The sequence below is a fragment of the Balaenoptera physalus genome (genome assembly GCF_965194825.1).
Source record: "Balaenoptera physalus genome assembly, chromosome: 4".
Classification (NCBI taxonomy): Eukaryota; Metazoa; Chordata; class Mammalia; order Artiodactyla; family Balaenopteridae; genus Balaenoptera; species Balaenoptera physalus.
This window is the reverse complement of record NC_138891.1, coordinates 60,196,636-60,223,488: the sequence shown is the minus strand read 5'-3', so window position 1 is coordinate 60,223,488 and position 26,853 is coordinate 60,196,636. Positions and strand designations below refer to the sequence as shown.

General features: G+C 34.5%; 1 protein-coding gene across 11 annotated transcripts in view; it reads right to left on the bottom strand.

Annotated features, from left to right (window-relative positions):
- Window positions 1-4,975: 4,975 nt before the first annotated feature.
- FXR1 (FMR1 autosomal homolog 1) overlaps window positions 4,976-26,853 on the bottom strand; it is a 56,694-nt gene continuing 34,816 nt past the window's right edge. For 2 of the 11 annotated variants that reach the window (XM_082461386.1, XM_082461389.1), the window contains 8 exons: window positions 24,910-25,019; window positions 20,264-20,350; window positions 18,869-19,076; window positions 12,981-13,184; window positions 11,310-11,510; window positions 10,518-10,598; window positions 6,796-6,887; window positions 4,976-6,049 (listed from right to left, as the gene is read on the bottom strand). In XM_082461386.1, the coding sequence (XP_082317512.1) occupies window positions 5,879-6,049; window positions 6,796-6,887; window positions 10,518-10,598; window positions 11,310-11,510; window positions 12,981-13,184; window positions 18,869-19,076; window positions 20,264-20,350; window positions 24,910-25,019 (1,154 nt within the window). In that variant the 3' untranslated portion in view covers window positions 4,976-5,878. Of the gene's footprint in view, window positions 6,100-6,795; window positions 6,888-10,517; window positions 10,599-11,309; window positions 11,511-12,980; window positions 13,185-18,868; window positions 19,077-20,263; window positions 20,351-24,909; window positions 25,020-26,853 lie in introns of all 11 variants that reach the window. The other 9 variants (XM_082461391.1, XM_082461395.1, XM_082461394.1 and 6 more) reach the window with 9 other exon arrangements.

The window sequence follows — 26,853 nt, the reverse complement described above, 5'->3', positions numbered from 1 at the left end:
GTTTCAAGTGAAACTTCTGCTTTAATAGCCAGGCAACTTTGAGCAAGGTATCTATGCACTTAGGGCTCTGCTTCCTCATCTGTTAAGAGGGGGGGAAAAAAATAACAGCCAACTTAAATTGTGAAGATTTCTCCACATTTTATGGATAGGAAATTGAAAAACTAGAGCAAATGCTTTCTGAAGTTGCACAGCTACTGAAACTATAAGCCCTGAATATCTTCTCCAATTTACTAGGTTCATTTATAATTTGGTTCTCTATGTATTAGTCCTTAATACATGCCTATTCACAGCCTTAATGTTTAGAACTGGCATACCAGAGCTTTAGTTTCCTTACTTAGCCTCTTCCCTTTTGCCTTCACTGGGCCTCTAGGTTGACAATAGATGAGTCCTATGCTACTTAATAAACTTTATAAACCTGCTTTGCTGGTGATGAAAGTAGGCTGTAATGGGTGGTCCTGAAGTTGAATCTTTTCCCACCCTTATTTTTAAGCAAATTCTCTTGCCTTCAGCTGTTTTACAAATGATGGGAATATCTATAGAAGCATTTAACAAGTCATACAGACCCAAACCATTCAAGAAATAATTGAGAACATGTATGAAAATAGATGGAACACAAGTCCATTTTCTGATTCTAGAAGCTTGGTTATATAGTTTTCTCTGCTATCCTTAATTTCCTGTGCTCTAAATCACAACAAACAGAAGCAAGAAGGGTAAAAGGCAGCTAGATGTAAAATGAGAAGTGGAAGAAACTGGATAACTACTATCTTAACACAGGGTAAAAACCTAAACATGTTGGACCATGCCACACTAAAAAGCTATGTAGTATTCGGCACACTGAAAATTTATGTTCTACCTTAAAGAAAACCTTGTATCAGAAGTAATTTAAATTAACCCAGGCAGAATGCTTCATTTAAGAGTTAACCGAGCTTAAGTTTAAACACTTCAGGCTAAAATACTGAGTTCTACTGTTTCAGTGAGAATTTATAAGGCATCTTTGTTGTTAACAACCTATAAAAGTTGTTTTGCATTTCAGAAGTGTGTGATGGGGTCATATTTTGTTCAGCATAAATGATCTCCCAAACATGTTAATTACAATGAAAATTTAGAAACTGGCTCCAAAACTTAAAACGACAGAATATGGTAGAAAGAAATCTATAAATCTGAGGTAAAGTAAAAAGCACTTACTTAGAATGCTAGAATAGGTTTTTGGTTACAGAACCCTGGACTGAGAGTAACCTTGAGTACCAGGAAACTTAAATGACTTAAGCTCTGCTTTTTGTTGCTGGCACTGTCATTCAGTGTTGTGTATCTGCTTAGAGCCAACTGTTGCTTTAGCAATAGGATATAGAAAGAGCTTCTATCCAGTGTTAACCTATTATTCCTGACCCAATGACAAGGTTGTAGTCCAGTGTTAGGGTATAATCTGGAACAAGTTAACACTTGCTGTGACCTTAGTGCTGTTTCAGTTAATGGAATTTCAAGTGAAGTATTTACGTGACATTTTCCTTCACAACCTGAAAACAGCAAGGTGAAAAATGAAGTTCAAAGAGGTTGAGGTATGAGCTCCAGGGAACAATTAAGCACAGATTAGTTCATCTAGCAAAAACCATGGGAAAATTTCTGTAATGAAAACAGTCTCTAACCTAGAAAATGAGTAGCTACATTTGACAATCCATCAAGTAAAAAGGGTACGAAACATTCAGAAAATATCCCTGTGGTTTCACCCTAATTTGAGAAACTGCTAACTAGTATACTTAATAGTGGGGCTTTGAAATTGAGAATGTTAGTGAAAAATAATTCTGCCCTTTTTTTATGTTTAGATTGCATACAATATAGCTGGAAATGTCTGGGACAGATATAAATAGAAAACACACACCATTTTAATTCAGCATACTCCTTGAGAGTACATAAGACTATGGTTAAGTATCACACAGTGTCTAACATATGATTACACTCAAGTTATATTATATTGAAAGGCCTTTATGGGATCACCTAATCTAGGCCTCTCTAGTTAGATGAAACGGAATACAGAAAAAGTTTGTACAACAAAGATAGTAACTCCCTTCTGTGCTTCAGTACCCTGAAATAGTAACATAGAAGATAGATGTATCTGAATCTAAAGTGACCCACTGATAAACCATTTTAAAAAACAAAATTAATATTTTCCTTATAGAGTATGCACCTCCCTCATCCAATAATTAGGGGTTTTCTGGATGATTAGACCCTTGCTTGGATTTCTGGAGTAAATGATTATACCTTAAAATGTATTATTAGGTTGAACCATAAGAAATTGTCTCTTCTGTTGGTCAAAACTGGTCAGCTCCCAGCAATTTCCTATGGTTCAACATAACTGACGTTTTCAACCAGCAGTTGAGTGCAGTTTCAAATTACCACCATTTGCCAAAAGTTTTACTATAGCAGATTGCAATTATTGCTTTATTGCAACAGTTCCCTGAAATAAAACCCAAATGCTGTCATAGGTTAATCATGGGTTATAAGTGAATATTATCCATTCAAGCATCCTAGTAAAACACTAAAATTTTAAAATAAGCGATCAGCAAATTTACTATATCAGATATCCTTATAAAGGGTACAGGGGATCCAAATTGTAAATAGCAAAGATAGGGAGACTGAGACTTTACAATGAACACCCTACTTGTTGCCTTTTGGAATTTTGCTAAACCCACAGATCCAGTTCAAATCCAAGTTCCTTGAAGCCTTAGAAAATCTAAGTATGAAAGTAATTTTCCTTTATTCATTTCCAATAACTGCCAATCATCTGTTTACGGCACAAGCTCACTGTAGGCACAGCCTATGAGAAGTTGGTTTCAATCTGAAAAAAGTCAATCTGTTTGCAGAGGACACAAATGGTAGGTACTATTTCCCAATCTACCAGCAATATTCAGCTAACATACCAACTCTGCAGAGACCCTTCTGAGGTTAAACACGACTCATAGCAAACAGTAGCTACAAAAATACTTCCAAAGGTGATGGATCCCAGCCACAAAAGAACGGCTGACATGGAGATCCAGAACAAATAGTAAAACACCAGCTTAGTGTTTTCCTGTTCTTTGGTTATTTTGCTTGTCTGTATATACCTGGACTTGCTTTTTAAAGAATATTTACTTAAGCTACTACCTCCCTCAGCCTTGTCCTAAGCAACGTCTCAGTTTTCATGAACTCACTGGTTTGATATGCTGTTACCTCCACATTAAAATAGTTACTTAAAATTAAGACTTTTATGTATCCCTATTATAATTTTAACAGTGGTGACTGACCTGTCAACAGAAACCCATACCATTTTGCAGAAGTTTTAGGCCCGTGGAAGGCTTAAAAGAGTGATGCCAAACCCAAGAATCCTAGGCTTCCCAAGGCTTCAGGAAAAGACCATTTTTACCGCCATGTAATCTCAGCTCTTAATTCATGATTTAGTTCAGATATCATACACTATTTCATATATGTATGCTGAAACAATATTTAAGCTGCACAAAACCTTTTGGGGGGGGGCGGGTCTGGGGTACTGGCAAGCTTTCCCATAGCAACATTCCATGTAACTAGTAGCCAAAAAAGATGCTCCCCTCTCAAACTAAGTTTGGAAGGCTACCTCTATCAAGAATATTTACCTTTGGGGAGTGGGCTTTTCACTTCTGAATCTGAGCATGTGCTATTAAAAAAAAAAAAATAGATAAAAGGCCTATCATGATTCTGCAGTACATATTTTTAAAGGACATTGGGATTAGTCATTTGTAAATAATGAAATCTTAATACTTATTTCTTAGAATCTGGTTATTCTAAAAAAACTCACTGGGCTAAACCCACTTAAGATGATTTTGTGTTTCTTCCGTTCCCATTGAAACAGTCTTTACAGGAGGATTTTAGTGAATATTCTACCTGGAAGAACATGAAAAATCATATTTTCTTTATGCCATATTTACTGATTTGGGGATTAATGAAAATTCTTCTCATACCTTATAGTTAATTTGTAACTCTACTATTGAAGAGAAGAATAAAAAGGCCAACGATTTTACGTGTTTCTGACTTTGGTGGATTAAAAAAAAGACATTTGTGGGTAATTTTATTAGGATATGAAATTACTTGATATTATTATTCAATGTTCAACGACTGCACTATTCACACTACACCTTAAAATTTTCAGTTATCAGGGTTTTAGGAAAAAGCATGTAATACCACATCTTTAACCTCAACAGTAATAAATTTCAGGACTAGGGTTTTATATACACTGACCTGGCAAATATTTTTAACTATAACCTGAATTGTCCTTCAGCCATAAATTAAAATCACTTAGCTTTTTTATGCACATAACAAATTAACACAAATTATGCACATAAAAAATACTTTTCAGATGCCAAGTGAAAGAGCTGTCTTTCTTCTTGCTCAGTAGTGTTTTTATATAATATTGTAGAGCAACTCCCATAAACCCATAATTACTTGATATCACCTTGCAACACACTTCGTGTAAGCTGTATCTTCCTAAAATTAAGACATCTGGCTAAAATATTTACAAAAAATCCATTCATTAGTATGAGAACCTTTAAAATTATTTCCTTGAGAACCAAAAATCAAACTAGTGACATTCCTTATTTAAAAACTGCTCATTGTACTTCTTTATAAAAATAACTTTAATAAAGAATCAAAGGCAAAAGTAAAATTCTGGATTTTACCCCAATGCCTTCCAAAAGTTGCCTATGATTAGAATTTTGTTACAAAGACTTTCCTAATATCAAATCTCTGATCAATACCCTAAACCATTCTAACACACTAAATTTTTTTAAGTACTAAGATTTCAGAGGATTCATTACAAAATGATAAATTGACCAGCTAATATTTTACTACTACTTATGAGCAAGTATAAATGCATCTTAAAAAGCAATCAGAATACTACTCTAGGCCTTTAAGTAGGTCCAACTACTTTTCAACAGTTGGTATAAAAAGTAGAAAGTTAAAAATCAGCAAATGGAAGATCAAAGTTTATTTACTACCTGCATACAAAAACATATTGCACATCAAACAACCAAAATCCAAAAAAAAAAAAAAAAAAGGGAAAAAAAGAAAGAAAAAAGGGGGAAAAAAGAAAAGGAAAAGATACTCTACTGAAGACTAACATGTAGTTTATACAGAATAAACCTTCTGGAAATTGATCTTTTCAGTAGTTCAGGTTATGTCTGAATGGACATGACTAATTCAGCTTAGTGTTTTAACTAAAGCTATGTTTGATTTTTTAAATACTGTACACTTTAATAAATAAACCAAACAAAGCCTCAATGTAGAACAGTCACTGCCAATATCACCCAGTATCCCTGCAGATGAGAATTTAACAAATGTATTCCAGTGGCCTGCAGATTTTCCTCTACATACAGCATTTTAAAAACACATTAAAACAGACCAGTTTCCAGACTAAACTAATGAAGAAATTACAATTCAGTGCAAAATATCGTAGACTGCATTTCACTCTAGTTTTCCTCAGGTGAAGAAGTGGTTGCATATTATTAAAAATGTAACAAAAGCAGCTAATGCTTTCATAAAGAATATTCCCTTAGGGATCCCACCCCCCACCCACCTCCCCCCATCTCTGCCATATTTTGAAAACAAAATAACATTTCCTATAGCCAGCAACTTTTTTTAATGTTACATATACTATTCTCAAGGCACATCTGATGATATATTTTATAACACAGTAGGTGTCAAAGTATGTTTAACATATGATTTCTTCAGGATCCCTCCCCTTTCTGAATTCCAAATGGAGGAACTGAAAGTGCGATGTAAAGACTGGCGATCCATGTTCTATCTTTGGCAAGCTTGTACAAGCACTATTGTAAAATGTAATGTAAAAGAACTGTAAACTAGGAACTTCTTCAGTTTATGAAACACCATTCAGGACTGCTGCTTCTTGAGTATTTTCTTCTTTTAAGGTATTAATCTTTTCTTCTCCTGGAGTACGCTGTAGCTTAGAAATTTCATCGCCAGAAGCACTAGTTGGGCCATTTATTGCCTTTTCTGAAGGACCATGCTCTTCAATCACATCTTTTGCCTGCCAAAGGGAGACAACTTTTTCAACTTCTTTATAAATGAAATCTATAGCTGAGGAGGAAAACAGCTACATAAACATTAATTAGCTAATAAATAATTTTAGTTTCACATACCACAATGGATCAAAGAATTAAAACATTCTTAAAATTCAAAACAAATACCAATGTACTCCACCTCTCTGGGCTTTTCAACTCTTTATCTCTAGTATCTAGCGGTGCATAAACCACAGGAAGAATCTGTACCTGTTTACTGAAAACTTGCACCTAATTTCATTTTAACCACTGGAAAGCTCACCATATAAAAGATATAAACATTAATACCCTAAGTAATGCAAATAACCACCTACTTACTCACCTTTTCTTTGGAACTCACATTTACATATCAAATCCCTTAAAATATTTAAAAGAATTGAAACTTAAAGGTCTTTATCCACCACTGAGAAGAGGTATATTCAGCCTACTGCTCCCCAAATTAAGGCAACAGTCTCTATGCCCAGTATCTTTGGGCAGACTGAATTTTACGAATGCTATTCAGAGTTCTAAATGAAAAGTATTTCAGGCTCAAGCATGCATATTTTCAGTTACCTGGGGCCAAAAACAAAATCAAGAGTAGTATTTAACTAAAATATTACTGGTCTAACTGGGGAAACAAGTGATCATACAAGTAAGTTAAGAAGTGAAAATAAAACTAAACCATACCAAAAACAAAAATAAAAACACCAAAACCTACAGGTTAAATTCTCCTTACCATTTCTTTCTTGTTTTTAGCCAAAGTTTCCCTTGGGAGGTTTCTTTGTCTGCTCTGAGACTCAGCTCTAGAAATATAATCTGCAACTGTGACTGTTGAAGATGAGAAAAAAATTACAGGTGTTGAAAAAGTACTTCTAAAGTTTATTTATGGATAAAGAGTAATTTTACTTTTAAAATAAATTAATGGTGGGTTACCCAATTTCAAAATTTTCTTAAGCTGGGTACCACCTCCAACCAAAAACTAACCCTGAAAAATGTGCCTGTGGTTTAGTGCTGACTACAGAAGATTTCAAGCTGGAGAGCGAGGAAGCCTAGATTAAAGTCCTCTTCAACAAGAGTCCAGCCATTTGCTTCTGGTTAGTCTACAGTTGTGGGGTAAGTCTGACATAGAAATCCACAACCAAGAATAGGGAATGCAGCATTCTAAGCCCAGACAGTGTTTGCACTTATCAGTGGGGGAAAAAATGGGGCAAACTGGGTCAAATCGTGGTGTAGCATGCTTCAATTTGAAATTTTCATCAAAGATGTAAAAGATTTACTCAGAAATTAGTTGTTCTGGTTTTGTTTTTTTTTAACATTTTTTTTAAAGCACAGTAAGATATCCAAGTGTATTTCATGGTTCCTTTTTCACATTTCACACTAGAAACCATTCTGAGTAATCTAAAAAAACTGCAAGCAAACTAAAGATGACAGAACACCAACCTAAAAATGTGGCCATTGATCATGGTGGGAAAAGGTCCACCATTAATTCAGTAACCACTCCCTTTCCCCATCTTGCCAATCTTTCAAGGGACTGACTGAAAAGGTATTTGTGTTTGCAATGGCAGTAGCGATACGGGGAAAAGACTAACCCAAAGGGGAAAAGACTAACCCAAACTAACACCCTACTGCCAACCCAATTGCAACAAACTACCTCTGGTCTGCTAGTACACTGGACTGGCCTCACTTTATACTGCAGAACTTTCTCTTCAAGGACTTACAACTTAGAATTCACTGATTTGAAGAAATATCAAAATAATCAGCCTCTTCCTTTCAAAGCATTTACTTTCCCTCAGAAACTGGTGAAGAAGAATCCCTGATTATGTGGAATACGGTGTACTTTAAATTATGGGAGCAAGTAAATTATGAAAAGAATTAAAACTCGTGTAAATTTAAAATTTAAAGTCACTACGTATGGGAAGAACTAGTCCATCAGGTTCAAATTATATGAAAATAAATCATTTTAATATAATAAAAAGCTGGACTGTATTTACAATTCATTTTTCTTAATCATGAATTAACATGCTGACACCTTTCTTTATAAGATCCAAGAACTTTCTAGAACTATTAAAATGAATCTTTTTAAATCTCAAGGAAACAACTTAATTCAGAATACACATCTTTAGAAACACCGCTAAATAAAGATGTTTCATGTCTAAAACTGTCTCTTTTCCTCCAAATTATAAGAAACTCAGTGTGCTCATTTTGGAGCTTTATAAATGGTCATTTAAATTCACTGTAAATGAATTTATAAATACATTTAATAATAGTTTCCAAAATTGGGGAGAGGGATACTATCAAATCCACTTCATCATTATATCTACATACACAGAAGCAAAAGCATCCTAGGAAGTATTCTAGTTTGGAGAGCACCTTAATGAATTCATTCTGTTTCCATGGTTGAGCCCTCAGTGACACCTGGAAGAACTCAGCTACTTGGAAACCCTGATGCATAGACACACATACTACTAAATTTGAACACGTGACAATTCTTAGAACTCTTCATCCACTATGTACAGAGAATAGTATACTTTGATACAGTTTATCAATTAATTAACAGGCACTTAGCTGGAAAGGTAAAAATTTATCAGTGCCCCTCCCCTACCAAAGGGAGGTAAAACTAAAAATAACCTCAGTTAATTCAAAGAAAAACCTATTTATAGCCAGTCTTTATAATACAAGACACTTAAAAGTTCAAAACAGATTAATAAGTATTTACAATATCTAGAAAAAAATTAAGGCAATTTGTGCAGCATAATTTGGACTCTAGAATTTAAGGGCTCCAAAGTTAATCCACTGGACACCAGTATACTGTCATACTTTTCTTAGTAAAGAATACTCACTGCTTAATTTATACCAAGGGCAACAAGAAATTCTGAGCAAATAAGAACAAATTAAATAATTGTTTATTTCAGAGAATGTTGACATTAACTTTGGATAGAAGCTGCCTTCGTAGAACTCCTTCCAGGGGCAAAGGAGAAAATGATGTGCTTTTTCCACCTATCCTATCTTGTGGGGGTGGGTGTGTGTGTGTGTGTGTTGGTTTGGGGGGCAGAGGGCACGCTGAGAAAGGCCATGAGTTCTAAAGAGGAAATCAGTACTTCCAAAGAACAGAGTAAAACAGGAATAAATGCAGTAAAGAACACAAATCATTGCAAAATTATTTAAAACTCTAAATTACTCAAGTTTCGATTAATACCATGCAGAAATCGCTTCCTCTTCTTTATCAAAGGCTTTTACGTTATTCCCTTTATGTCCTTTGACTTAGTAATGAACCACCATCCACCTAGTTAATAAATTATGTTGTAATTTATTCTATCTCAAGCCCATACTACTAATAGCTTAAATTTCCTTATTTATAAAGTACAGCCAAAAACGGTATGCACTGCTATGCCAGCTTCAAAAAACAAAATAAATAAAATCTCTTCATCTAAAAGATATTTCTAACACTAAAGAGAGAGAAAAGAAGAGAAAACTAACATTTCCTGGAACCTTCTATTTTGACAATATTTAATTCCTTTTAAATTTACAACTATCTTTAGAACATGAACTTTCTTTTTCCCAAGAATGGAAATAACACCCTTAACCAGTTTTCCCAAATGTCTCTACAACCACTAAACTTAAAATTCTAAATAAAGATACTGGAATTTACATTCTTTATTTGGGGAAAACACAAGAATTTGCTTTGGAAAGAATGCAAAATTGATTAGTTTAAAAGGGGTTTATTTCTGGTGCACACAGTTTCTTCATTGTAAATATACATGTGATTCTCCGTACAAAGGAAATGGAATTATGTTCAAGATAGTATAGACACAGCAAACAAGTTTCTTTGAAGTTACTAAAAATTATATCTACTTAAATTAACATTCTAAAACTAAGTAAGTACTATTAATTTGAATAGTTAGTAGGTGTAAGGGAAAAGGCATCACACTACAATAAACAAAAACATAACATGCATTCCTCTTACTAGGAAAAAGACACTTTCAAGTATTTTTTTCATTTATACTTTTTTTTTAAAATGTGGGTATGAGAAACCCCACAAAAATGAGGTGCTGAACCCAGATATAGTAAGCAGGCACCATGCAAAAGCTGCCCAGTTTTGCCAATCAACCTCAATCACAATCTACAACATAGTTCCTGGGATGGCAGGCCCCAACTCAAGAATGCAGAATCTGCCAAGTGGACAAAATAGCGGTCTTCTCAACAGTATTTCCATGTAAAAAAATTGAGACACAACATTAGTTCAATTAGACGGGTTTACTACACATTTACGGTGTGAAGCAAGAATGCATTTTCTTAAGAGTAGTAGTCGTATTAGTTGAGTAAACAATTTATGCAATGCACATCTTGAATGTATATGCACAGGTGTACATGTAAGTATAATATATTTAGAAAGCAGACACATGACATTTTTTTTTCATGCTTGTAACCTGGTGTTGTCAACAGGTCCACGCAAGTTACCTGGCTGTCTATCTTCTGCCTGACCCCTGAAACGACGCCTGCGGCTACGATTGCGTCGCTGGGGTTTTTTTTCACTATCATCTGTAATTGCAAAGTTCACCATGAACTATTCTTTCAAAAACAAAGCAAAAAACAAAGCAAAAAAAATAAAAAAACAAAAAACTTCTTTCCTTCAAAGATTTAAAGAAGGGAAAAGAACCTTTTAATTAAACAGGAAAGATAAAACAATACACATTACTCACAGGAAAAATACTTTTGTAGTTTGAAACATTCCTACTACATAAAAAATGGAGTTATCATCCAGAAATTAAGAGGGTTTTAACTCTTGATTAAACTCTAAGACTTAATTTAAATTATCATCATTCAGGAATAAAGTTTTCCTTTTTTTACCAAAGTTAATGACATTTTAGCCCTCTGGAAATCAATGCCTACTCAGTATACACATCTTCATTAGTGTCATTTATAATAACATTTAAAGAGGCAAACTGAAAGCCCAATTTTGGTTTAGAACAGTAAGAGTATTAAGTGCCTTGCAGTTTGAATATTTGTATTGTTTTAATGGCATCAAAGGGTACTTTAATAAACCCTCCCAGTTTCAAATTATTTGGCTATACAACTCTGAGAACTAGACATTTAAGACAGACACAAAGCCATCTACCTCGTCTGAAGTAAACACTAGGAAAAATTCAATTTGTGAACTGCATATGTTTGGGATTTATTTTTTAAAAAAAAGCTTCATACATTAACAATATTATACAATAATATATATCTTTTCCCTAAGTGCTTACATACCTAGCCCATTTTCATTAACTGAAGCTGTATCAGATTCAGTCATCCCATCCATCAGAACAGCATCTTCATCAGTCCTTCGTCTACGAGACCGCCTACGACGGTTAGTACTGTGATGAGATTCGCTGGCATCAGTGTCTGCAGTCTGATCTGATTCTGTATTATCAAGTAAGCTGTATGGATTGCTGTCTGGATCTTTGAGCACTATATGCATGTCAGAGGCAAGAAATATTTGTTTAAGAGAGCTGCAGTTATTAGGAATATTCTGACCTATATTGAACTATATCAATTAATGATAAGAAACTTCAATTTTCCCCCGATAAAAATATACCCTCTCTGTCTTCAGATAAAATGTTTTCTGTATCACTATTTTACCTGAAAAACAACAAATATAAAAACCTTTAAATGGCAATGAAAAATTAAAACAGAAGATGGGCAGACAACTTGGCTTTCTACCATTTCTCTTTGACTTGTTTTGAAAACGTATTAGGAACTAGTATATTATTACATGCTACTTTTTACATTCACATTCCTAGCTAATCCTGCCCAGAGGCTAGAGAAATAAAAATGAAAACAAATATTCAGCTAATGTGAATCAATTCCACGAAACAGCTTTTTGTCTCCATAACTGAGTTCAATGTGGTTGCTGCTTCTTTGTGCCAATGTTAATGAACTATTTCAAAATAATACTCAACACCTGCACTCCATGACATAATAGAAATCTCTTACTATGAACTGAAGCAAGCAAAACAAGTCTACACAAAAAAGCATACTAAAAAATTTGAAATTCTAACTGGTTATAGGAAAATATGGAAATGAATGTTGACTAGTACTCCCATCTCCAGAAAGAAAGAGGGAAGGTGGAGTAAGGTGGGGTGAGGGTGGGAAAGGAAAGGTTTTAAGATATAATTTATAAGAAAAAAAAAATACCCATCTTACCTATGTGCATTTATTGCTTCCACCAATCAAATTATAGAAGAAATTCACCTAATCACGATTTTTCCTTTCTAAGTTTCCTTTGGTAACAGCTAGCAAGCTAGCATCTTTGCAAAAGACACTAAGTTTATCCATTAATCATAAACACTAGGTAAAGTACATTTACTTTGTAATTCAGCATACTATAATTTTACAAACCTTGGTAATAGTGAACAATGTACTAAAATATAAAAAACTATTTCCCTGGAAGTCTGTAAACTGAACTTAGGACTTGAAGAATATCACTAGAACTAGAGAGTACTTTAAAGTCCCGTAAAAAGTATGATTTGATCCAGCCTTTTTTTAAAATTTATTAAGAGTGGTTTTATTAAAAGTTGCCATACAATAATATGTTATGGTTGTATCCCTGATATAATCTAGTCCATGGATCCCTGACAATTCTCAATTCTCCCCCCGGCCCATTATACTAAGCACGAACATTCTGAATATTCTAGCTAAACTTTCACTAAGAAACACTCTATAGTGCTTTTCCTTATGTTGCTATGTGTATGTGTGTATATATATATATATATATATATATATATATATATATATATATATATATATATATTCTACTATTTTCCTCAGACAGTTAAAAGAGAAACTTCCAAAAATGAGTGGCCCTGGTAAATGAATTAACGTATAGGAAATTATACTGTTTACCAAGAAAGGAGTCTGACATAGTATATAAAAGACTACCAGAACTGATGGAAGATTTGCCACCACGTGGTCCACCACGACCTCGACCCCCTGAAACACTTCTGCCTCTTCCTCCTGGGCGTCTCCTGCTGTCACGCTGATGCCGGCTCTCTCGGTCATCTTCTCCCGCCAATGACCAATCACTCAGCTCGTCTTTACGCTCAGATTCAGTTTCAGATGGGTTAGACAGCTCAGAGTTTGTACCTTGGGAAAGAAGAAAACGTAAGCCAACTATATTTCTATTAAAGAAAAAAGTGAAATTTTTCAACATTTCCTGCTTATCATCGTTTAATAACCCTACTGATTGGCTGCTCCAAAGAAAGAGAAATAAAAATGTTAATGAATTTGAAATTTATTAAGAAATAATTAAATGTTAATATTGTATACCGGTAATAAAGTATTTACCTAGTCAGATAGATTAAAAATTGAACTGTTTGGATGCGCAGAAACATAGCCAATAGAATTTTGCAGAAAACATACAAAACATTACACATATACAATATGAAAATGCCCTTAATATAGGGAAATATTTTTTAAATTTTGCCCATTTTTAGGTTTTTAACAAATTGTTAGTATTGGGTTGGCCAAACAGTTCATTTGGTTTTAAGTAAAAATAAAAGACACATTTTTCATTTTCACCAAGAATTTTATTGCACAATGTATTCACTCACCAAGCGAACTGTTTGGCCAACCCAATATAATAAGAAATAACCACTATCCAATATTTAAAAGCAAATTTAATCATATTTAGAAGAATGAGTATTTTAACTGCATACTATATTCTACCATTATTTCACTGATTCTAGGTGGCACCTTTTTTTCACATTTAACATCTCTGAAATAAGAATATTTCTTATAATTGATGGTCTCATGAACTGGGAGTGTATTTTTAGTAGCTCTACATAAAATTATGTTTTTCACACAATAATGTCTTAAGTTAGAAGAATACAGCGTTTGAAATCACTGAACAAATTTTAGGTTACTCTGAGAAAAGACAGCTTCAACCTGACAATGGAGTTGAAGCCATTATCAGTGAGACAAAAACTTCAGCATGACTTTAAAAGTTTACAGACTTTTTCTAACATCCCAATGACCAAATTCAATAGTGACCTTTTAAAAATGCAAACACTGCAAAGATTCTATGAAAGCCTACAATATCATTATTATTATAACACAATTAATGTGTCAGATTTATATGACCCAATCACTATCATACTCATTCCCACTTCTTTGCTAGTTCTGGGATGGCATTTTTTCATCCTTTCCTCTTAGCACAGAGGTATCCTATGCTTTTCAAAAGTTCATTTTACACCTTTTTTTTTTTTCCTGGCTGCATTAGGTCTTTGTTGCTGTGCGCGGGCTTTCTCTGGTTGCAGCGAGCGGGGGCTACTCTTCATTGCAGTGCGCGGACTTCTCATTACAGTGGCTTCTCTTGTTGCGGAGCACAGGCTCTAGGCACGCGGGCTTCAGTAGTTGTGGCACGCGAGCTTCATTGCTCCACGGCACGTGGGATCTCTCCGGGCCAGGGCTCAAACCCATGTCCCCTGCATTGGCAGGCGGATTCTTAACCACTGCGCCACCAGGGAAGCCCATTTTACATCATTCTGCTTTTACAAAAGACCTACACAAATACCTGTTTTCGCTAGCCAAAAGAAATCAAAGAGGATTTCTGCTTTAGGGAAAAAAAAGGCACGAAGAGAAAATAGCCTTCAGCATTTGCTTTGCAGCAAGCCATTACAGAGGCAGCAAGCACCCCAAACAGTGACAGCAGCACCCCCCAGCTCCTTCCTCAGGAACTAAACTCAGCATCAAGCCAACATAGTTTTGAACTGTGTCAGCGAGCATCTGTGCTTCATCTCATGTTATTTTGTGCATCTATTAGCAAGATGTGTCCTAAGGTAACTGCTTCTTCACTTTATGCCATTTCAGCTTACAAAAGGTTTCACAGGAAAACTCTACTTTCTGATAGTGTGGGAAACCTATACATGCAAATCTATCTCCTTAAGAGCCCAGTTCAATGTCTGTAGCTTCCAACCAATTTAACTAAAAACTAAAAACAGACCTCTCCCCTTATTTCCTTAAAATTAATGTGTATCTATCATGAAGTATTGTCATGTATTGTTTTCTATTTTCTCCAATGTGGATATACTTCCCACTTGGTCTACAATATAATAAAGGGGAGAGCTCTGTCTTATACCTCTAAATGCCCCCAGAAGCCTAGCAACATGCATATCAATTTTCTCTTGAGATGTGAATTTGCTGCATGATTTTGAAGTTCTTATGCTGAACTCCCAAATAAGAAAGATAAACTAAAAATACACTATATTAACTCCATAGTCATTTAATGATAAAAGCAAAACACAAGAGCTCTTCAGATGCAAAAAATGCTAAGTACTAAAGTACAGGGATTAAAACGTAAAGTTTAAAAACAAGCTTACCAACTTCCTTTCTCCTTTAAAAATAAGTCATCTATCCATCTTTTTTTCTCCATATGCCATTAAATATAGATGTAGCTACTCATTATATAAGAATGGGTAAATCAGACATACATTTTAAGAAAAATATAGCAAGCTTCTAGTACTGACATTCGAATCTTTGTTAAGAAATGAGTCTCATAGTAGAGAATGAATCAAAACACTTATTTTTCCAAATGACAAAAAAGAACTTTGTTAACTGATGTCATGGTCTGGTGGAATAAGGGTAGTTTACCATTTCATGAGTAGCTAAAAAACAAAACAAAACAATCAAAAAAAACCTTGGAATGTATCAGAACTTTGGGATTTATTTACAAAGCTATATACCCTGCCTGAAAACATTACCAAGATTTGAAGTTAGATGAGTATCTCATTTTTTAACAGAAGTTCCTTTCGAATTATCTTTAGAAATACAGTGTAGTATTTAACTCAGTATCATAAGCAAAACAATTTTCTTAAGTTTAACCTAAATCTAATACTCAAGATAAGATACTCAAAGAGGGTGTCTAAATCACAGATAGATTTCAGTAGATAAAGACAGCTATTAAGGTCAAGAACAAAAAAAGCTAATGAACTGGCTAGTGTTCCACTTCCTTCATATTAAACATCTCTGAGATGGCATAAGAAACTCTGCAGATGTAATTAAGGTTAAGGATATTGAGGTGGGAGGATTAGCCTAGATTATCCAGGTAAGGCCAAATTAATCACATGGATCTTTAAAAAGTAGAGAACCATTCTCAACTACAGAGAACCAGAGATGGCAGCATAAGGACTCTCTGTAATTACTGGCTTTATAAGACGGAGGAAGCGGGCAATAAGCCAAGGAACAGAGATTGTCTCTAGAAGCTGAAGTGTCAAAGGAACAAATTTTTCCCTATAGCCTCCAAAAGGAAATACAGACATGCCAACACTTAGATTTTAGCCCAGTGACACTCATGTCAGATTTCTGACCTACAGAACTGTAAGATAATGGTATTGTAAAAGCCTCTGAAATCATGATTTGTTGCATAATCAACAGAAAACAAATACTCTGTTAAAATCATTGCAATCATTCCAATCTCAATTTTGTAAAATATAAGTTCATGAATCCAAAAAGTCAGGGTGGGGGGAGGCTTTATAAATGATCCATGAAACCGATTCAATTTGTAACGGCTCCAACAAATAAAAAGACCTGTTTTTAACAGAATTTTAACTCAGATTTTCCCCTAAAACTTCTAAAATCACCTTATGAAGATGGTTCACATCCTTTTAAATGAACACGTATGCTGAACTTAATATTAACAGCTAAAGCCCCACATTTTATCAAATCCAACATTAGGTCATATTTTGTGTGCCATTTAAAGAAAATGCTGCCAATTAAAGTTGTAAGACATCATCCATTACAATGGATGTATATAACTTCAGAGACGTTAAATTCTTACACAGCTTATATATATATATATATATATATATATATATTCACCACCTAAGAAACCTGCTATTAAGCGGACAAGAACATCTACAACCAAATTCAAATAATTTTTATTTCTCTGGAGCCCACTTTAAGTTCAACAGCTATTTCAAGAAACACAATGTTACTAGTTTGCAAAGATTCAGAGGTAAGAGTGCCATCTACTGAACAATTTGCATAGCTTTCTTCAATCCAAATGATATTCCTCTACCATTCTCATTTAAATTTATTTCTACTGTCAACAAAAGCATTTTGCTGAAGAGTGACCTCTCGTTAATAAGTGGACTTCCCAGAGGCTTATAAAATTGTTCAATGAATTCGTCAACCAAAAAACCAAATCTGATTATTTGTACTAGTAATCTGTACCTCTAAAATCATTCAGTATGTACTTCATTTCTATTTAACTACTGATCGTCTTTTGTATTAAATGTGCTTTCAGGATTGTAATAGTTCTCAATTCTCAGTCCTTCACATACTGAACACAGTAACTGGAATTTTTTTTTTCAGGCTTCAATACAGGGTTAACTTTAAAGTAATGAAAAAAGGGAAGGAAAACTTGACCATCCAACTCTACAACAAATGAAAGACAGTACAAATCTAATATAACTCTGGCATCATTAGATGATCCTTTGGTCAAACATGAAATGTGGAAGTGGAATCTGCACACTGTAAAGCTTTCATGTATTTGTTTTCCCTAAATGCCTTCTACTCTGGAAAAGGCTTATGAAATTTTTTCCCAAAGCAGTTAGGATGAGCATAGGGGAGTAGAGAAGAGAGAAGAGAAGAGAGAAGGAAAGATAGAAGGGAAGAAAAAAATCAGGTCACTGCTAAGATCCAAGTCCAAATGCAGAAAAATGGAACAACTCCAAAGCTGAAGACAAACTGAGAAATTCAGGATTAGAGAATTGTTGACAATCACCATCCACTGGTCCCTTCCTACATAGGTTAAGCCCCATCCTCTCAGTGAAACACATTTTAGAAAAATGTTCATTTATAAAATGTTAACTAGGTTCTAACTTTTAAAGCCCTCATATTATTGAAATGCTGTATTTCACAAAATAATTCCAGATGTGAGATATTAATATTCAAAACTGCCAAATGAACCAATATAGTATATTTTAAAAACCAGTACAGATTTGCTATATGTAATCGTGGCACAGTGATTAGTGTATTGTTTTCATTTTTACTTTTCCTAGAGGGTAGGCAAAAGATAAATCCTAGTAGTATCACCACCATCACTAGGTTTTTATTGGAAAATGTATACAATTGTACAAGGAAAATACCTGAGAAAACAAGTTGCATATATATTTATTCTAAATATTTAGAACAAACATGATCATGAGCTATAAACTTAACAAAAACATGTTTCATTTCATTACACACAAACCTTTTACTTGAACACTACAAACCTTTTACTGTCATTAATATAAAGCATGCTGTCACTATTAAAACATGTACCTCAGAACTATCTCCTGCCCTCAAAGCCAAGATAAAGTGATGAACTAAACAATAATTAGCAGGACTTCCCTGGTGGCACAGTGGTTAAGAATCCGCCTGCCAATGCAGGGACACGGGTACAAGCCCTGGTTCAGGAAGATCCCACATGCCGCGGAGCATCTAACCCCGCGCACCAAAACTACTGAGCCTGCGCTCTAGGGCCCGCGAGCCACAAGTACTGAGCCCATGTGCCACAACTACTGAAGCCCACACGCCTAGAGCCCATGCTCCGCAACAAGAAAAGCCACCGCAACGAGAAGCCCACGCACCACAACAAAGAGCAGCCCCCGCTCCCTGCAACTAGAAAAAAGCCCATGCACAGCAATGAAGACCCAACGCAGCCATTAATTAATTAATTAATTAATTTAATAAAAAATAAATCCTAAAAAAACCCAAAAACAATAATAAGCAAAATGTATTGGAGCACCGAAACCACTACCAAAAAAAAAAAAAAATTTTTTTTTTACCATAACCGGAGGTGTAATTAGGGCCCCGACGACCTCTGCCTCTTCCACTATAAGACCTAGAACCTTGTACAGAAGAGACGGTACTTTCATCAGTGGCATATCCTTTCTCTTTTTCAGGCCCTCTGGTGGAAGAAGGTCTGAAACCCATACCAATCTGTCGTAGCTGTTCATCAATCTGCAGGCGTTCCATTCTTAGCTGTTCTACTTCCTATAACCAAAACAAAAAAGGATAAATCTTACATGTATTTTTTTGTCTTCTTAAAGCCCAGAGCTTGAGCTATATACTCCAGTCCTATGAATGAAAAAAGCTGTGATCTTGGGCAGTTATTCAGCAAAGTATAACTGTATTCCTAATAAACACAATTTATAAGGTCATTTGCTAATTCAATTCACCAAGCATTTACTAAATGCCTTAGCATCATGTGCCAACCATGCTAAGTGCTACAGGTATTCAAAATAAAAAGACAATGACTCTTCTCCTTCAAGGGAATGTTTACACACAAGCATTAGAATAACCTAGGGGATGTTCAACAGACAAGTGCTGAAATTTAAACAGCTAATAATTACACAAAATTACCAGATCTAGCCTTCAAGGAGTAAAAACTCTGCTAAATGAGGTAAGGTACCATTTATGACAGGTACTATTAATAACCTACTTTCCTATCAAAATAATGACACTTGAGTTCTGACCTAGATGAACTGGCACACTTGGTCATTCAGAGAATGAGGCCATTACAGGATGTGAAGGTAAGGTGTCTAGAGAAAGCTCTTGGCTAAAAGGCACTCGTAGAGTATTGGAAAGATGAGTTTTAAAAAAAGGAATGACATTATCAGGGGTGCTTTCAAAATATTAACACAGCAGCCAATGATATGAGTGACTAAAAGGAAAACATAACTAGAGACAGAGCAGTTGAGATACTATAAACAAGAAAAAAACAGCAGGAATAAGAAGAGTAGAAAATGACAATCCAACTTATAGGGAATTTCTTTTCTAAAACCTTTTCGCTTTATTCATCAACCCAGACAGACTATATTAAAAACAATGGTTAAGAATTATCAACTGATATCTATGGGGGTAGTACATGTGATTCAGAGAATATCAGTTACCAAGAAAGCCCACCTTCATTCCTGGTTCTGTGTCCTATCTGCATCAAACAAAAGACTGACCATGTCTTAAACAGTACGGAAAGAAATGTAAAAGTACAGAGGGAAAGAGAAAAAATGTACATGAGGCCAATCATTTTACTACAGCAAAAGACTTTTAATATTCTCACGCAGAAAGAAAGGGCAAATATGAAGCTGAATTAACAAAAATATTTAAAGACTTAAAATTTACTACAAATATAAAATTAAAGTTTAATGTGTAGAGCAACATGATATGAACACTATACAAACCTTTAGATAAGCAATATGATACTCTAAAAGAACTTGCACATTTCCAATGCTTTCTTTAGTGCCAACAAATACAAATGGAACCATCCCCTGTAAGAAAACACAACATCCTCAGTATTTAATATTTATGTTTTCTAATTTCTAATTCAATCTAATCTTTTAAGTATATAAACCAACTTTTAAAGAAATTTTCCATCAAACTGGCATGAATTTTCAGATTAGATATATCACTTCAGTAGTGCTTTCCTTGAAAACATAATAAAACCCATTAGCCAGGTTATCCCTGTAATATGTGCTCAGATAGCAAAACTTTCAACATGTGTGTAATGGAAGGAGTACTTCGTGACCATTAATAGAATTACCATCTACAGACTCTCAATATTCACGCAATGTAAAGAAATTACTGATATGGGCAAGTAGTCACCAGTTATTAAAGCAAATGAAAGGATTAACCCAGACCTGGTTTACTTAGCTGAATTTCAAAACAGGAAGGTTTAAAAAAGTGAGGAGGAGGAGAATATGATGATGATTTTTTTTTCCTTTAAAGAAGTAAACTTACAGCTTCCTACTGGCTAAGGGCAATGAACAGATCCTACGTAAACTCACCCAATCACAGTGTCTTTCCTCATTTTCTTGATTTTACAGAATAGTTCCTAACAGTTATCTAAACAAACTGGCTTAACTTCGGATTCTAAATATGGAATTAAGTGTGGCTTAACTTTTTATTCTACGTAAGAAACTACTACGTGACTTATTTTCAAAATAATTTTTTAAAAATTTAATTGAATTTTAGTATGGGAGATCAAAAAGAAGAAATGCACCAGGACAGTTGCTAAGGCTACAGTACAGAGCACAGCTATCATGGAGCTTAAAGCTGTAGTGACTATAAGGAAGTAATTACAACTAGGAAGGCATGAAACAAGGGACTCTAACTTAAGCTTATTAGGAAGTGAGAAAGTCTTGACAGTGTCCTCAAAAATTCACATGCAGAAAACAGAGGATACAAAGTGAATAAAAGACAGGGGAGGGGAAGAAAAGAGATCTAAAAAGTTTTAATCACATACTGTATTTCTGGGACTATATTATTTACGTTCATTATTTAATGTTCATTAAAAATTCACTTTAAGAAATATCCCAATTCTACAGCTGAGAAAACAATTTGCTCACCAGCCAATTTCATATCCAGTTACTTAATTCCAAATAACATCCACTTGTTAACTGCCAGAATCTATGCTAAGGAATAGGATAAAGTCCCTGTTCTAAAGGTAATCATAATCTCAGAAAAGATAATAAACCTTCCGATAATAATCTCATTGTACAGCATTAGTGACATGAATTTAAAAAGCACAGGAATATTAGGTAGAATGTGAATTATGCCATCCCAGATGTGGAAATTTAGGGGAATTCATAAGAATATTATTGTCATTTAAAGTCAATATTAAAAATAAATAAGACTTTTACAAAGTAGATAAAAAAGGTAAAGTCTTTCCAAACAGCTGATCTGCAAGGATTAAGAGAAACAGAATGCCTTGACCCCCAACTGGAGATAGTAACCAATAGTTACCTCCAAAGAAAAGGAGCAGTAAAAAGGCATCCTTAACTGCACGTATTTTACAGACTATTTTAATAGGTATTATAAACCATTAAAAAAAAAAAAACTGGAGTAAAGAGTAAATGATTATTACTGAATATATGCGTTTACATCTAAGTTATTTCAGTGAAATTTCTAGATTTAAAAATATTTTTTAAACTGATTATTTACAGTTAATAGGTGACATTGAGACAAACTAGCACTCAGAAGAAAATAAAGCTGATCCTGCTCCTGATAACATTACACCCAAAAAAAAAAAAAAAAAAACTGGAGGGAAAAAACTAGAAATGCACTTCTGAACAATCTATGACCTGCCAAACATGACACAAAATTGCAGAAGTCAGAAGGCAAAAATATTTGCCACATACATAAAAAGACTAACTTACTCAAAATGTAAAAGCTTACACACTTCAGTAATAAAAAATGACAAAAAATATGCAAAGGACAATCTGTTTATAGAAAATGTCTTTCAAGCAAATGGAAAGATAACATGTACATCTTCTGGAATGGCACTAATTAAACTGTGATAAAACTCAGTATTGGCAAATATGTGGAAAACAGACATTTTCTATACTGGTGGAGGAATGTGTGGGAAAACTAACAAGAGCTAAAAATTTAAATGCCATATACCCTTTGATCTAACAAATGCACTTCCAGGAATTTACCATTCAGTCACAAGGGATCTTTGTTGCAACATTATTTTTAAGAGCAGAAGACACAAAAAGGCAACCTGACAAGTCTAAAATCTATGAGACATGATGGAAGAGAAAGACATGGACAGGACATAAATATAATTTATTTTTTACACCATACCTTTCTGTGCTATTCTAACCTTTACATAAACCGTGTTTCTTTTACAAGTAAAAACTCAAATCTAATCTTAAAAAACCTTAATTAACTGACTTCAAATATTTACCAGGTGCCTACTCTATACAGTTCATTATGCTAGGGAAGAAGGGAGAATATGAGAATTTGATTTCTTGACTTCAAGGAGCTCCGTAACCTGGTTTGGAGACATAAGATAAACCAGAAAACAAAATTTAAGACTTAAAGAAAATCATTAAATACACAATTATATAGACAATAAAAGCTACGGTATACAGGTGGAAAGGTCGTATCGGGCTAGAGATGAGTCACCAAAGACTTCAGAGTAAACAAGTTATAAACTGAGTCTCCAGGGGATTTAGACAGCTTTTTTTTCCTTTCTTTTTGGCCATGACACACAGCTTGCGAAATTTAGTTCCCCAACCAGGGATTGAACCCAGGCCCACAGCAGTGAAGGTGCAGAGTCCTAAACACTGGACCGCCAGGGAATGCCCCTAGGGACAGCTTAAATGGTGAAATGGTGGCCCCAAATAAGCCAATATCAACCTTCAGATTTGTTTTCACATGCAATGTTTTGAAAATTGAAAAATTTTGTGTACTGTTTAGGTTTCCAGCTTTTCTTTAAAATATGGGAAGAAACAGCAACACATAATACATGCATTCCTACACAGCAACCAGATTAAACGTGAGAAGCACATTTCTTTCCTCCCTTTCCTATCTTGTACATCCCAACTTGCTTCGTAATTTACATAATGTGCTTGGTATCTTTTAGCATTTAAATTTCTTAACTCTGGCACAGAAATGGAGGTAACAATGACCAAAACTACAAACAAAGGAAAGTACAATAACTTCTTAATTTATGAAGGAGGGCCTAGAAGAATTAGCTTGCAACAAGATGGTAAATACTGGAAAGCAACTGGGAATAAGTCAAGCTAAGGGAAGACTTAGATATTAGTATCAAGCTAAGAAATTTATAATTGAGTCATTAATGACCTTGCCTAGTAAACACCTTGATCTTCAGATCAATTTTAGGCAGTGGTTGTATGCCAAATGGATCACCATTATTTTATATATTAAGTATAAATGGGGACAGTGCCAATTATAACAGTATGACACCCTTGATTTTAATCCTCATCTTAAAGTCAAGAAAAAATGGGATTCCCCCCCCCCCATTTGGGGCATGGTGCTTGCTTAAGAATAAGTTAAAACTACTTGAGGTTCACAGCAGTTTTTGAAGCAGTGTAGGATGAAATCAATCCACAAGTACTCATTTGTATAATAGTAAATCATTTCTTTTCTCTCATTTGTTTTTAAGTGTGTATTTACCTCCACATTCTAACTAATTAAAAGGAATAAAGGAAATGGTATCTTTCATAGGCATCTTTACAACATCGAATACCAGCTGTGAAGCTATTTATCTGAGCCAAAATCTACAATTTTCTCTGTGTCTCTCTCTCTTTTTTTTTTTTTTTTTGAAAAAAACTTACTCTGTCCGATAGGCAAACAAACTCTCTAGTTATCTATCATGCAAAACTGAGGAAGCTGTGAATGTACTGCTTTCTGGGAGATAATTTGGGGGAAAATCCTTGCCTTATGTTCAGACATGCAACTTATACAGAGTTGACCACTGGAGCCACAAAGATGAGAGATGCTTACAGTGGTGGATGAGAAGGAAAAAAAACAGCACTGTGGACAAGACATCAACATGTAAGAAAAAGACTGAAAAAGAAATTTCAGAAAGTTGGCATCAGAATTACTAGCAACATAAAGCTTAAAGATTTCAATTAAAAAATGGTTAGGGCTTACAAATTCTAAAAAAAAAGGTCAAGAAGTGTTACTTATCAAGAATTCCTTCACAGCTGACTGTTTTGTTTAGAATATCAAATTCTTTACACTCTAAGTACAAAAAAAAGAACTGTTAGGATTATCAGTCTTTTTTTTTTTTTTTTCCAAAAATTGGCTTTTTTACTGACGTACTGAGAAACCAACCAAGAGCCCAAGGCCAACAACTGAAAGATGACTTGTTTTCTAAGTGTGTTAAGCAACATTATAAGGAACAGAACTTTTTAAAAAAGAAAAATCTGCTGCAGAGCATAAGCAGTTCACCGGATATAACTTTCCTAAAACAATTTTCAAAATATAAAAAATAGTACTGTAAGTCAACCAGAAAACGAATGGGGGGCGGGGGGGAGGGAGACACACAACACAGGCAAATTATGTTTTAAATACTTACATCTTCTCTAGGCAGTTTATTTTCATTGTCTCCTTCAATTCTCACCCGAACCACACCAGATTTGTCTACTATTTCTTGAATAACTTTGCCATTCTTCCCAATTACTTTTCCTTTAATAAGAGAAAACATATATAATGGTAAGTTAAAAACCAACACTGCTTATCATTTCAACACCAGCCCAAATAATTTGACTTACTATCAAATTATAAAAACCAAGCAAAACTTCATCTTCTTACTCTCAATTAACTCACCCTAAAGACCACTGAGGAACTTTATCCTTGGTATGAAACCTCCTTCTCTTCGGTACGCCTAAGGCAACTACTATTAACTGAGATTGACAGTGCCACTCACATGTAAGCCATTTTCAATGTCTGAATATTTTTTAATATGTTCTATATCATTTTTCTATTTTTAAAATATCAAGTCCAACCCATTTATTTCAAAAACTTAGATATATAAATGAAGGCAAAAAGAAAACTTTTATTTTGGCATTAAACACATCAATTTGTTTACATTTATGACATATTACATATATTATTATTCAAACAACTAACAAAGTCATCAATCTGGCTTTTATTTTCAAGTTCCTATTTGTTCAAAAGACACCTGTGACTTCAAGATTCTTTTAAAATGAATATTCTCTTCACCAAAATAAAATGTTGACATTTAACAAGTATTACATTTTACACCTGTAAGTTTTTAAAGTACTGCAGAACTGTACAACTACATACAACATGTATATAGTCTGCTGTCTTCCTAGATATGAAATACTGTAAAATGACATAAAATTCAAATTATTTACCTTCTCCACACTTAACTTGTAAGTCTGTCACATAGCAGTTATTGAGTATCCAATAATTAGAGGAGAAACTAAAAGGAGGACACGAAGATGCTCTTCCCCTTAGGAACTCACTTGTTATAAAGCTAACATACACCCATAAAGTAACAAAGCAATACTGGGTAGTGTTACCTGGTAACAGAAGTAAATGTTCAAGTAACTATCAGTAGATGGAATAGATGTATCCTAAGTTAACAGCAACATCTTATTTGTTAAGTCCAAATCCTCAATTAATTAAAATTTCATACTATATCAGCAATCTATTTCCACAATAAATTAATTTTGGTTGTAAGAGGTTAAAATATAAGTTTCTCCTATTGCATGCTTGAGAGAACAGTTCCCAATAAAGAATAAATAAGGGGGGAAGGAGATAAATAAGGAAACAATGGCCAACAATAAGCCGGTCAATACAGCAGACACTATTATAGGATTTTCAAACCTCCTTGCCCAATAACCCTAAGTTTAAAAGCAGCAGCAATTGAACAGGTAAAAAGAAAAAACAAAGGAGTAGGACAGGGAAGTCACATGATGTATGTCTTCTCTGAGCAGCCCTAGCAGCAGCATATAAAAGCAACCTTCATGTTAACACAGTGAAGCTCAAGCAGCAACTCCATCCTTGACCCTGCTAAAAATAAGCAAATATCTTTTCGAAAAAACAGATTGATATATCATACCCCCTCCCCCAGATCTTTACCCCTTCCTTCTTGTGAACTATACCAGTGCTGAGTGAATATCCATCACCCTTCTGGGGTCTGTGGCAAGGACCTACCTGCAAGTTTTATTTAGTCCCACCAGAGACCGTCAGTATTTTAACTGATCATTTCCACAGTTTAAATTCCAAAGCATATTGACAAACTGAAGCAGACCTGTAGCATAATGAGCACTGAGCATAAATGCTGAAGGGACAGAGTAGAGAAGTGATTAAGGAAGGCTTCCAAGAGGTGAAAAGTTTCAATTAATTTTCAAATCAATGTTCATGTAATACTTTTGATTTGGGAAGGATGGGAATGGTCAACAAGTCTAGAACCCTTGGAACCTGAACATGTGCGGGAATCCTCTCTGAAACTTACCTACCAAGTAGTCCTCATTCCCATTTACGTCTCAGT